We start from the raw sequence: 13,927 nt of genomic DNA on the forward strand, positions 1-13,927 counted from the left end.
TCATTTTTTACACTGGTCTGTGAATACCTGGCTATTATATGTAAAACTGAAACTTCCTCAGGTTAGCCATTCAGATTATTATCACTAACTCGAAGCCTGGGGGAAAAAAGTGACATTTAGGGCAAAGAAAAAAATTTTAAATATAGCCCTGGCTGGTGTAGCTCAGTGGATTGAGCGTGGACCTGTGAACCAGAGGATCTTGGTTCGATTCCCAGTCAGGGCACATTCCTGGGTTGCAGGACGGTTCCTTGCAGGCCAACTACCAGCAGGGGATGCATGAAAAGCAACCATACATTGATGTTTCTCTCCCTCTCTCCTTCCCCTCTAAATATAAATAAATAAATAAAGTCTTTAAAAAAATGTTTAAATAAAAAAAAAATTTTAAGTATAAATTAAGCAACACACATCCAATTGTGCATGATCCAGAAAAAGTGAATAACCTTTTCCCTCTGTAATTTGAAGCTTCTTAACTTGGCCCGTGGGCACTCCTGAGCTCATTTCCCAAGTTGTACAGTGTTTTTAAACTCTGTCAACGTGAATTCCTCTCGGTTCTGCCTTGTTGCAACTCTGGTTCTGAGTCCCTCTTCAGATGCTCATTGAGCTCCTGCAACTTACAAAGCACTGATCCAGGTGCAGCGAGCGGCCCCGAGAAATAGGAGGAGACACGGTCCCTGCCCCAAGTAGATTGTGTATGCGCATAAAAAGGTAAGGGTGCATTAGTAGTTCAGTATTACTTGATTAAAGAAACAGGCACCAGTGCTGGGACACAACAGAGAAATTCCCATGAGCCTGAGTTTGTCAGAGAATGCTGTACGCAGGAGGGGGGACCAGACCTGCCTCAATGGCACTCTTGTGTCTGGAAGGGGCAGTGAAGAGCGGAGAGCTCATATCAGGCAAGAGGAATGAACTGAGCAAATTTAGGAAACTGGATTCGGGACAAGAACATTTCTGAAGTCTTCTTGACACAACAACAGTAGAATACAAAAATCCTGGCCTTTTAAAACCTATTTAAAGATTTTAAAAATCTTTCCCTCATTTCTCCAGCCAGAATGGTCAAATCGTTGTCATTTATATATACTCCAGCCCTTTTGTACTTTTTATCTACTCCTCGCCACCTAAAAATCGACATCCCACCTATCCTTGCCACATTTGGTGTGATGAGAGAGTTTCTCTATCTCATTGTTCTTAGGTGCATCTGTTTAATCTGAGTTGGTATTTGTTCCCTTAATCTGAAAGGGCAGTTCACTTGGCCTCAGCTTTGGCTTTGCTTGGCTTAGAGGAGCATCACAGTGATAGCTATAAAAGTTGATTAATGAAATATGTTCTCAGAAGAAACCCATGATCTACAACTACTGTCCAGTTGCAATAAAGTGTGTTTCTTACCTGCCTTTTGAAATGGGAATGTTTAATGAACACACAGCATAGGCTTAAAAGTGCCAGTTTCCTGCGTTTAAATCAAGTATTCACAAAGGGAAGCTGTTTCTGTTAGTTGGATAGAATACAGAATTTATGAATTAGGTTAGCTACCTAGGGGTTTCAACTCATAGCTCACAAGTTACTAAAATTCATTTACAAACATATTTAGAGAGGGATGTCATTGATAGGTAAACAGTTGAGATCTTTTAGTTTTTCATCTCCTTCCTTGAATATACTGGCATATGAAATAACATCACTACATATTTTTTTCTAATTTAAAGCACTTTTCTCTCTTGAACAGTATTTTGTTTAATCTGAAAAAAGAAGTTTTCCCCTTCCAGATATTAGTTATATAATTAGCTTTAAAATTAAAAAGAACTGTCATTATGATTTCTGTTACTGGTATAATAAATGCAGATTTGCAGTGTTTTTAGTTTACTGGTGGAATTTCCCCACGTGAATAATTAAAAACAAAACTTGGCTGCTCTTGTCCCATCCTGTCCTAGGAGATTGAGGTAGTGATTTTATTTTTCTAGTCTTGTTCCATTTCCCCACCCTAACCATTTCTCCCAGCACACTGCACTACCACCAAGTAATTCTTGCTAAAACCTGGGTTTTGTCATGTTCAAGACTTATTTTATATTTAGTTTGTTTATTCATTTTACAAATAGTTTTAGTGCCTGATCAGAGCCAGGCAGTTCCCTGATCTGCACTCCTACAACCAGCAGAGCCTACTACCTGTGACCTGCCTCCTCTCTCTCATCCCGTCTTTGGTTCCCGTCTTTTCTTTATAACCCCATCTCACCGTGCTTGCTCTTCTGAAACACCATTCCTTCGCGTGTTCTCAGAAAAAGGTCTGATGAGAGTCACGTATTATGTAGTTGGATTTAAGTCATCGGTTTACCTCTCAAGAGTCTTTTATACTTTGACTTTTCCTATAAGTGTGAGTGAAAAATTGTCTCAAATTTAGTTTCCATGTGCAAATGTTAGAAATATTAGAGAGGCAGAGTGCCCCCTGCTGGTTACAAATGATGGCCCTCTGCTTTTCTCTCTGATTTTAACTGTGTGCGCTCCCTCCCATCTCCATAGCTATGCAGCTTTCGCACCTCCTGCTCCTCCTTCCTGTACTTCTTCCCTCTGAGTTCAGCTTAACCCACTCTTCCATCTGGTTCTCCCTAAAGGTTTTTCTGTGTCTACTGCCATTCATTTTCCTAATGAGAGTTCCTCTGCCATACAGGGTGGGGCAAAAGTAGGTTTACATTTATATGCAAAGAATTTATTCTTGTGTTATTATTTATTAATTATTGTATTTTCCATGTGAACAAATGTAAACCTACTTTTGTCCCACCCTGTGCATAGTCACAATTACTAAGATTGGTACTTAAAGATTTATTTTTTTTTAAGATTTTATTTATTTATCTTTAGAGGGGAAGGGAAGGAGAGGAGGAGAGAAATATCAGTGTATGGTTGCCTCTCGTGAGTCCCCTGCTAGGAACTGGCCTGCAACCCAGGCATGTGCCCTGACTGGGAATCGAACCGCGATTGTGTGGTTCACAGCCCTGTGCTCAATCCACTGAGCTACACCAGGCAGGGCTGGTACTTAAATATTGATACATAATACCAGGCACATAGGTTCAAGGTCATGACTAACTGCTCATTTGTATGTGAATAATGTCAAGCCATAACATTTAAGCCATAGATACAGCTCCTTCAACAAGCAGAAAAAGGAAAAGGTGTTAGGTGCTGTGCATCCCAAACAAGTCGCTACCAAAATAACTCTACGAGTGCTGTGAAAAGAGTGTGCACCTTGGGCACAGCAGTATCGTGGCAATGACCATTACCGACGTTTTGCAGAGCCGAGTAAAGACTCTTTTTTTGGTCATATTTTTTAGCAATATCTATGTTTCTATTATATGAAAATGAAAATATTCTTTATGTTTTTATATTTCTTTGTTTAATAATTTCTAGACTAACTGAAAATAAGTTAACAATCATGTATTATATAAATATAATACATGCAGATTTGCGATGTTTCTAATTTTTTTTGCATTTCAGCACATACTAGTAATGACTGTATTTCTCAGATACATGCAACCTATGCTGTGATTTTTTTTTTACCACCACCTCTGCAAGTTTATTTTGTTTTAATAGGCTCATCTCCATTTTCCAAACTCTAGTATAATCTTTAAGAATACTGATCCTGCCATCTTACTCTATTTAAACAGCGCCTAGGCAAAGACACCCTGTAGGCATTCAGCGAATACCTAAATAGAAATGAAGAACATGCCTGGCCCATATAGGTGTATTTATATTGTATCTAGCAGCATTTTGCAAAATGAATTCATCCTTCATTAGAAGAAGGAAACATGTCGTACTTAAGGGCATTAATAAACTTTCTTAATTTTTAAAAATTGAAAAGATAAGCAACCATTTTTCCCCCATAAGTGTTAATATCTGAACTTTTTTTTATTTTTACTTCTCAACAGGTGGTTTGTTCTGGATGCAGAAACCAGAGATCTTGTCTCTATCCACACAGATGGGAATGAACAGCTCTCTGTGATGCGCTACTCAGTAGGTGGGTAGACGTGCCCCAACTCTGGCACTCACGGTGTTTCTCTGTAACTGCGTGTTTCCACTTCCAATAAAGTTGTCTTTTCTCTCTGTAATCTTTAGAGTTAAGTCTTAAGTATGTCCCCCCCAACGTCAAATTAAATTCTGCTGCAGAAAACTGCAAAAGATCTTCTAAACAACATTGTAAACCATCAAGCAAACATACATTTATAGCAAACAACCGTATGTGCAATTGAAAGCAGACAACAGTGCACAAACTCCCCCTCTTTTGGGGGGGGGAACTATACATACTTAGAATATGAATAGCTACTAGGCTGAATGTTACATCTATTTAGCAACCTCTTCTTTGTATATGGAGAATATAAAAGAAATTATGGTAATACTAAAATTACACAAATTTTACAGGCCCTTCAAGTTCTTTAAAATTGGGTTTCAGTTACCAGTTACATAGTAACAATTGTTTTGTTGATTAAGTAAAATGCTCAGCACCTCATAAGTATTTGATACATTTGTTCAGCTCTGTTTGAGTAATTGTACCTCATTCAGTATGTTAAGTTTCTGAAGTATTCTATTTCCTTGTCCCCTTATTCTGGTTTTGATTCATATCATTCTCCCCTTGGATTTATAGTGACATTCACCTATGTTCAAAGATATATTCCAGTAGTTGTTGGGTCAGTGTGGGTCCCAAGGGATCCTTTTGGTTGCTGTTGTTTTAAAGGAAGCACTGAATACTATTCTCTGAGTTGAAAAAGGAAGGAAACGTTATTTCCTGCAGTCTATAAGTGGCAAAACTTGAAGCAGCAAAGGTTTTCTGGTTTGGATTGGCTTGGTTTCAGCACTGTAGTAACACGTAAACTACTGCAGGTGTAGCAACTAAAAGCCAAGGATCAGTTGGACTTTACTGACCATCTGCTACGTAACAAGTACAGGAGAGGAGACCATAGAGAAGAGAACTTGGTCCCTCCCAACAAAACAACCCTGTATTTGGAGAGGTGTGCTCAGCTGAAATGAGCAGTTGTACACTCAGCCTTGCAGCAGTAAGAGCACTGTGACCTAGACCCGTCAAAGCAGGTTCACTTCCCTGGGGCCAGATTGTACCTACCTAGGAGGACATGAGGCTGGAGTGTGTGGAGTCCAAAGCCTGGGAGTGTCTCCTAGAAGGGACGATGTGTATGGGACTAGTGTGTTCAGTGTGTGTGTTCAGTGACTATTTGTTTTCCAAGTGTGCTCAGTGATAGAAGGATTAGTTCATCAAATGACAGTTAAACTGATGGTAAAATGACAGTAAATAACTCTATCAGTCTATTTCTCTAGTCAACACTTTTTCCTGTTTCATTCTAGATGGCACCTTCCTGGCTGTAGGATCTCACGACAACTTTATTTACCTCTACGTAGTCTCTGAAAATGGAAGAAAATACAGCAGATATGGAAAGTGCACTGTAAGTAATGAAGCAGAATTAAGTTGTGAAACTGTTGGAAATTTAATTTGTTAAAAAGAGAGTTAAATGTTTACACTGGTGTATCTGTCCCTCAGCTGCTTTAAAACTTTCACCTCTCGTGGCTGGTGTAGCTCAGTGGATTGAGCACGGGCCTGTGAACCACACAATCGAAGTTCGATTCCCAGTCAGGGCACATGCCTGGGTTGCAGGCCAGTTCCTAGCAGGGGACTCACGAGAGGCAACCATACATTGATATTTCTCCTTTTCTCCTTCCCTTTCCCCTCTAAAGATAAATAAATAAAGTCCTTTTAAAAAATCCTAAAAAAAAAACCTTTCACCTCTCACTCTGGAAACTGAGACTGCCCAACAGCAGAACATCACAGTCCCCTGCATGCCATGGAGAGCTTTCTCCTTTGACAGGAGTTGAATATTGTCTGTCTCTGACCGACTGACTGTAGGCTGGTTTCCTAAGCAATTGCCATCAGAATCCCTTAGACTAACACGTTTTGAAAATGGAATGAAAGGGAAACTCACTTTTAATCCCAATGTCCCCTGTTCCTGCCCACCCTGACACCCTGCAATTTCCTGTGTCACCTGTCTGCCACTAAAATAATTTATATAGATACTTGTCTAAATTAAGAGATTTAACAAACATTTTCTTTAATTCGTGCCCATTTCAGATTGACTAGGTTATCACTTTAAAGTGAACATTAGATTCAGCTCTGGAGATACACTGGTCCTTCCCGTATGGCAGGTACTCTGCCGACTAGAGCCGTGTTCTGGGCCCTGTGACGCCCTCCTCAGGCACACCCCTGACGGGCCAGCTGCCCGCCGCCAGCGGGAGCGCCTCCTTCGTGTGCTGGGGTGGTGGCACCCATCTTCCCACCCGACGTTTCCACAGAAAGTGGTGCTGTGAAGGGGGACAAGCTCCAGCTGTTTGGTTGCAGTTTAATTACTAGAGGGGCATCTTGTAAAGTTCTGAACACGCTTCTACAGCTACCGTAGTCACCAGAAAATACTGGAAATAAAACTGCATTCGTACTTGGAACTCTAAGAGAAGTTCCGGTAGCCACATTTTAACAAAGACCTAATCTTTAAGTAGCACTACGGCGATCACAAATTCCATGGAAAAGTGTAAATCTTGTTATCTAAAAAAGCAGTCCAAATTAGATAATAGAGCACAGCTCAGTATTTGCTGCTTACANAAGGGGGACAAGCTCCAGCTGTTTGGTTGCAGTTTAATTACTAGAGGGGCATCTTGTAAAGTTCTGAACGCGCTTCTACAGCTACCGTAGTCACCAGAAAATACTGGAAATAAAACTGCATTCGTACTTGGAACTCTAAGAGAAGTGTTCCGGTAGCCACATTTTAACAAAGACCTAATCTTTAAGTAGCACTACGGCGATCACAAATTCCATGGAAAAGTGTAAATCTTGTTATCTAAAAAAGCAGTCCAAATTAGATAATAGAGCACAGCTCAGTATTTGCTGCTTACAGATGGTGCTCACATGTGCCTGCCTCAAGATCTATGTGAAGAAGAGCGAGTGAACATGGTTCTTCTGCTGAGACTGTGCTGTTAGGTGGCAGACACCTCAGGTGTGTGCACCGTGCAGGACCAGTCCTGGCCCACCTCTTTGAAGGAGGCCCAATGATCTTCCAAGAAATAAGTTGCTCTTCATGAGCCTGACTTCTTGGGGCCAGCTGAGGAACTGAGGGGGAGAGAGGTGACTGGAGTCCACCGTCCGCACTGGTCGTCCGCAGCAGCCTTTCTGTCCCCTCCTGTGGCCCGGCGCTGCCCTCACACTCCCCGTCTGCGCCCTGCGAGCACGCTGTCCTGCTGCCTTTGGGTTCTCCAGGTCTCCCTCCTGCGCACTCTGCAAACCCCTCGGCCTCATCTGTGGCAGTTTGTTCCTCTTTTTAGATCAGATGATTTAGAAGGACCTTTTTTGTTTTTTACTTCCCGGGAGAGCTTCCATCTTAGTGTTCAGTAAATATTTGTAAAATACTTGGTTTGCCTAAATTACAGGACTCGTGGGTTCGTGTTTGTATCATATTCACTGTGTAAGCAGTTTGATTTTGTAGCTGCTGCCGCAGAAAACATTTTCAGGCTTTGAATTCAGAAGCTCTTTCTGTCTCCTACAAAGCCCTAGGATTTGAGGCTGGGGGTGGTGCTGGCCTGGATCTGATTTTCTTTGCTTTACATATTGGACTTCTCAGGTGAAATTTAACATGACAGAAGGATTTTATAGCTAAAAAGAGTTTTAAAGTTGGTTGGTTTTCTCCAAGATTCCTGCATTATGTGCATTTTTAGTGTTGTTAAGTTCTTAACCTCCTCCTCTCCTGTACTGTTTTGAGAATGTACTGAAAAGGTCCTTGATGTACTTAGAAAGTCCTTTTTTTAAAATTCTACTTTTAAATAGCTTTCTGCTCATCTTCAGTGTTACAGAAATGAGTAAAAGACAAGCATGATTTAAATGCTCTGTTTAATTTGGCCCAGAATCATCTGACCTGGGTTTGAACTCTGGCTCTACCAATTCTTTGTGTGATTTCAGCAGTTACTTAATCTCTCTCTGCCTCCTAAATTTCTTTACCCCACTAAAGTGGGCATCCTCAGTCAAGGTCGCTGTGAGAATTAGAGTGGATAGTGTATGTCAAGTACTTAAACTTAATGCTCTCTACATAGAAAGTACTCAGTATGTGTTAGGTGTTAATAGGAGTGGGACTAGTAGTATTCTCAGTAACTAGATGAACGCTGGGTTGTACCTAGGGGTGTTGTTAACATGAATTTAACCTAAGTCTATGAAAGTTCAAAATTATTTTCTAATTATGGACAGTTGCATATTTTCCTTGAAAAAGTTGAAATGTTCGGATTGACCTAAAGGTTCTATTCTGTGTGCAATAGAACTAAGGTTATTTTATTGTGCACCTCATTGTAACATAATGGCTTTCTGTTTGACTCAAAGTCCTGTGTACCTTTTAACACTGGTACTCAAAAGATCTTAGCCTAGGAGATACAGTGTTTTATAATTGCAGCAATGTACTAAAAATCAAAAGCATTACAAAGTCAGGATAGGCAAGAAGTGCCAGTAAAGTTTTGGTAGTTGAAAATACATATCCAAAAGAAAAGAAGAGGAAAAGACTTTAACTGTCTACCTAGACATCTGCAAAAAATAATCCATAAAACTGATGCAGTATTTCAAGGCGGCAGTAGGATTCACTATTACTATAAGAGTTTGGAAACTTAATAGATGGATATATTCTCATTTAAAAAGAGTCATCAGGGACTCCGGATCCTTCCTTTTTTCTACTCCATCATCCTCAATAAGATGCTGCTGGGATTCCAGTCATCACGTTTCAGTTCCAGGAAGATAGGAATGGCACAAAGAGGGTGAGGCACCACTCCTGCTAAGTTCTCGCAGGTTTTCCTGGAAACTCCACCCAGTGACATCTGCCACCCCTAGCTGCAAAAGATTTTGGAAAATAGTCTTAGCTGGGCACTTAACCAAGGGGCAGAATGTGGATTAAAATAGGCAATAGCAGTCTACACTCTAAAGATCAGTTCTCTCTCAAACCAGCAAAAGCACATCAAAACTTCAGTGGGAAAAAAAGTCTTATTTGCAAGAATAAGACATGCAAATAAACATAGCAAGAAAAAATACAGGAAGCTTAAGTGAAACATGGCTAAAAGAAGAACTAAACTAAAAAATATAGAGGCGTGAAATGTTTCTCAATGAAAAGACAATAGATCTGTTCTCTGCAAATTATTCTCTAAATTTGATGCACTCACACTTAGGTTTTTAACGTGGTGTTTATGAGCTTGATAAAATGGTCCTGAAGTTTATCTGAAATTTTCTGCATACCACAAAACTCTCACTTCTGGCTGGTATTAGGCAAGTAAACTAATGGAATAGAAAGGAGAATCCAGAGCTCTGCATATATGGAAATTTACTAGGTAATAAAAGAGGTATTTGAAATCAGTAGAGAATGAATGAACTGTTTTCCACCTGTGTTATCTAGAATCACAGCTACTAACCACAATTTGGGATTATGAAATTAAATACAATCCAGTTTCCTGGAGGACTAGCCTTGTTTTGAGCACCCAGAAGCAATGGGTGGCCAGTTGCTGCTGCACTCAACTGTGTGTGCGCGCACGCACGATTTTCATCACCGCAGAAACTCACTGGGCAACACTGCTGGTGAGGGTGAGGGGACACCTGGATACTTCCTGAGGAAAACAGACCCCTAACTCTGGGCTTTTGTACTTTTAAAAACAGCCAGGGTTGCAACCACTGACATAGATGATTGTCCATGCAGTTGACAGATTTAGTTAAAACATTGTGATTTTTCCAAAGTAGTATTTTGGGGCTTCATCATTTGTGACTGTTATAGTTACACAATGAACCTACTTAATGACAGTAATGAAGGTGCCAGCTTAGAATACTTTTCCTGTTTGTTTGTTTTTTTAAGAAGGTGTGCTAGGTTTTGCTCCCACTGTGTCTCTTACCTTGGGGTAATGTCTGAGGCTGTGTTCCCTCAAGCTGTGCATGTACCTTCCATGGCCTATGAGTTGGGTGGGGCAAGCATGCTCTGAGGTGGTGTCTGGAGAGGTAGCATTATAGACCCTAAGCAGTTGCATTTCTTTTTCTTTCTTTCTTTCTTTTTTTTTTTTTTTTTCTTAGATGCTGGATTCCATACCAGGGAAAAAAATACTTCACTTTACAATATGTACTGACAAGTTCCCCAAGGACACTGCTGCTTTTCCTACTCAAGAGTCTTTATTATTTTTTGGTTTAGATACTATTTATTTTTAGAAAGAGGGGAAGGGAGGGGAAACAGAGAGAAACATCCATGTGTGGTTGCCTCTTGCCCACCCCCTACTGGGGACCCGGCCTACAACCCAGGCATGTGCCCTGATTGGGAATGGAACCAGTGACCTTTTGGTTTGCAGGCTGGCACTCAATCCACTAAGCCACAGCAGCCAGGGCTCAAGAGTCTTTTAAGAATACTTTATATTGATTTGCCTTCTAAATATGTTTTGTCCAAAACAGATGTGAGTTACATGAATATTATGTATACATACAGTGCTTTTCATATTCTAACTAATGCTATTAAAGGCTTTCACAGATATTTCAGATAATTTTATACACTTCTACATTAGGACGAATACTTTTTGGATGACTATACTTGCCATGACTAATCTGGTTAAATCCTTCACTCAAGTAGCAGAAGTTTTCTTTATCTTAGAAGCATGGCTTCCACATACACCAGAGCCAGGCATCAAATTCATGTAAACTATGGAAAGGATTTGTGTGAACCCATCCTGAATTTAGACAATATCCAGTGACCACGTGTGTCTTTCTGGCCTGAAAACTGATTTCTTACTGAGTTGGTAGGTCTGTGTGCCTAGCCTGTTTCCAAGTGATTGCCAACCTGTTTTCCAGCACACCACCTAATGTCTGGTCGTTTCAGAAAGCTTCAGTTCTCACATTCATCTCATTTAAATGCGTAAGTGTATGTATGTGCCTTACAGCACTGTGGGGGAGGTCGTGGCTTCAGAGAGGTGGTAAGACTTCAGAAGGGTAATAGGATAATTGGGATACTTTGTATAAACCATTAAAACTGCACCTAAGGTATTTTGAATTTCTCAACCTAAAAAAGAAAACCACATGCACAGAAAACTAGTAATTCAAAATATGTTAGAAATTAAATGTTTTACCACAGACTCGAGGACATAAAAAGTGATTTTGAGTCTCCATTGATTTTGGTAAACCAGTAATGGTCAATCTGTGTCATTTATTTGAAATGGTTGGAAATCATCAACTCCTTACATGTGCCACCAACAAAATACAGCATTTAGGAGTTTTTTAATTCCCATAGTGTTAGTAAATCTAAGTGGGAAAAGATCACTGCCTTCCTGTTTAAGGGGTGTTTTAAGGCGCAGGTCCAGCCTTTTGGCACCTCTACACCACACCGGAAGAAGAGTTATCTTGGACCACATACTAAATGCATTGTAACATGTAATCACAAAATACCTTGTTTTAAGTAAATTTATGGTTTTGTGTTCAGCAAAAGGTTGGAATAAGGAGTCAGGTGATTGTATTGGACCCAGCTGGAGTACACTATTGAGTGACTCTCCTAGAATATTCTTTGGAGATAGTTTTCCTAGAAAACCTGCATATGATTGTTGTACAAGGTCTGTCCAGAAAGAGTCAGCCATTGTTCATATAATGAAAACGGTTTGTGCAACATCCATGTGACCCGGCAGCCAGGGAGTGTGCACTGGAATGCGCATATGCATGAACAGTGATGACTTCACTAAACAGTGGGGGCAGCAGACATCGTTGAGTGAGCACGTGTACTGTGTGGCTGTCACATTCAAAATGACTGAGAGTAGAGCAACCAATCTGCATCAAATTCTGTGTTAAGCTTGAACATTCCTCCTCAGAAACTATCGCGATGATTCAGAAGACCATAGCTATGAGCAGCTGTGATTGGCAGCTTCATCACGACAATGCACCTGCCTGTGCATCATGTCTCGTGCAGTTTTTTGTTGTGGTGGTGTTTTGGGGGGGTGTCATTCATTCATCATTCATTCATTTAGTGAAACACCAAATCACCCAGGTGACTCAGACCCCCTACAGCCCAGATTTGGCGTCCTGCAACTTCTGCTTTTCCCAAAGCTAAAATCACATTTGAAAGGGAAAAAGATTTCAGACTGTTGATGACATTGAGGAAAACACAGTGGGACAGCTGTTGGCAACTGGGAGAACTGTGAGGTCCCAAGGTGCCTGCTTTGAAGGGAACTGAGGTGCCATTGTCCTATTTACACTGTTTCTTAGGTCTTCTTTGGTAAATGTCTCTTCGTATTACATGGCTGGATACCTTCTGGACAGACCTTGTATGTGTGCCGTGTTCCTCAGCCTCTGGGGTATTCCTTGGCTACTCAAGAAGCACCCAGGATAACTGTACTTTGTGAACAACCTGGAGCCAATATTTCATTCTCAAAAATGAAGTCACTCCATGCCTCGGCCGGTGTGGTTCAGTGGATTAAGTGCTGGCCTGCAAACCAAAGGGTTGCTGGTTTGATTCCCAGTCAAGGCAATGCCTGGATTGCGGGCCAGGTCCCCAGTAGCAGGTGTGAAAGGCAACCACACATTGATGTTTCTTTCCCTCTTTCTCCCTCCTTTCCCCTCTCCCTAAAAATAAATAAACCTTTTTTTTTAAATATGAAGTCACTCTAACAGGGACACCAATGATTTGAAATACAGCCTGAAAGTATGGTTCCTGTGACAGTGTCCTTTAAGGCACACATTTAAAAACGAGACTCTCTTTCTTGGAAGTCTCTAACAGATAGTAGGTGCTCATTCCTGATGTCTAAGTGGAGAGGCCAGCACGATACTCCCAAGTTCCACGTGCTGCTTATTTCCACTGCAGTGAGACCTCTTTAGCTCCAAAGTTCTGCTTGAACTCATCATATACTGGCATCCTCGCGTGCCTGCACCTTCGACTCCCCACAAGGTGGAGCAGGAAAGGACTGAAGACCTGCAATGGCTCTGCCGCTGTATGGGTTGTGATACTGCTCCTTACACATTAGAGATTCGAGATGAATGGCTGCTCGGAGTGCAGTGTTGGCTAATTGTTAACTGTCTATACAAAACTCTACATGCTTTCTAATAGTCGATCCATCTGTTGTTTCCTAGGGACATTCCAGCTATATCACACACCTTGATTGGTCCCCAGACAACAAGTACATAATGTCTAACTCGGGAGACTACGAAATACTGTACTGTAAGTATGAATGACCACGAATGGCTGAGATGTGTCTGCCAGGGGCACCAGTGAGCAGGCTGTGTAGAGTCTGAATTGTGCAGGGCACCATGTTGGCCTCTCAAGACCGGACAGTGTGTGTTACTCTGAGCTAAGGCATGAGAATCTCAAATCTGCTTCACTTCTCCAAGAAAGTAATGAGCCAGTTTTTAAATGTGTGGACTTGTAGTCATAAGAAATTAACTCGGAGATTGATACTGTTCTGAATGGTTTTGTATTCAACAGCTTTTCCTGGAGGCAGGAAAAAGTATGGGCATTTATGCTTCTTAAAGAAAAAAGAACAACTTCAGTGGGTAGTTCCATAAACCCTGTTAAACTTTTCCTTTTTAAATGTGTCTTAATGTTTTTCAGTGTATGGATTATAAATACAAGTAAACGTGGCTAGTTTGAATCAAGATGCATGTTCACATACATTTATACACAAGCACTAAGATTATATTTCCTGTTTTTAAATTTAAAGGGGACATTCCAAGTGGCTGCAAACTAATCAGGAATCGATCGGAGTGTAAAGACATTGACTGGACGACATACACCTGTGTACTGGGCTTTCACGTCTTTGGTAAGGACATGAGCACCCAATGGGGAAATGTTGTTTGTGTGTTTCTATACATAATAACTTCCATTCCTTAATGAAATAGTCTGTATGTGTTCTTTAGTGTTATCACTGTAAATGC

At 40.8% G+C, this 13,927-nt stretch overlaps 1 protein-coding gene across 1 annotated transcript in view; it reads left to right on the forward strand.

Moving 5' to 3' along the window:
• Window positions 1-13,927, forward strand: part of EML4 (EMAP like 4) — a 150,347-nt gene that overhangs the window by 130,598 nt on the left and 5,822 nt on the right. Inside the window, 4 exon segments of the mRNA XM_037066486.1 lie at window positions 3,903-3,991; window positions 5,329-5,426; window positions 13,127-13,214; window positions 13,714-13,812. Of these exon segments, the coding sequence (XP_036922381.1) occupies window positions 3,903-3,991; window positions 5,329-5,426; window positions 13,127-13,214; window positions 13,714-13,812 (374 nt within the window).

This window comes from Sturnira hondurensis, unplaced genomic scaffold, assembly GCF_014824575.4.
Source record: "Sturnira hondurensis isolate 20B ecotype Veracruz unplaced genomic scaffold, ASM1482457v3 Scaffold0016663, whole genome shotgun sequence".
Lineage (NCBI taxonomy): Eukaryota > Metazoa > Chordata > Mammalia > Chiroptera > Phyllostomidae > Sturnira > Sturnira hondurensis.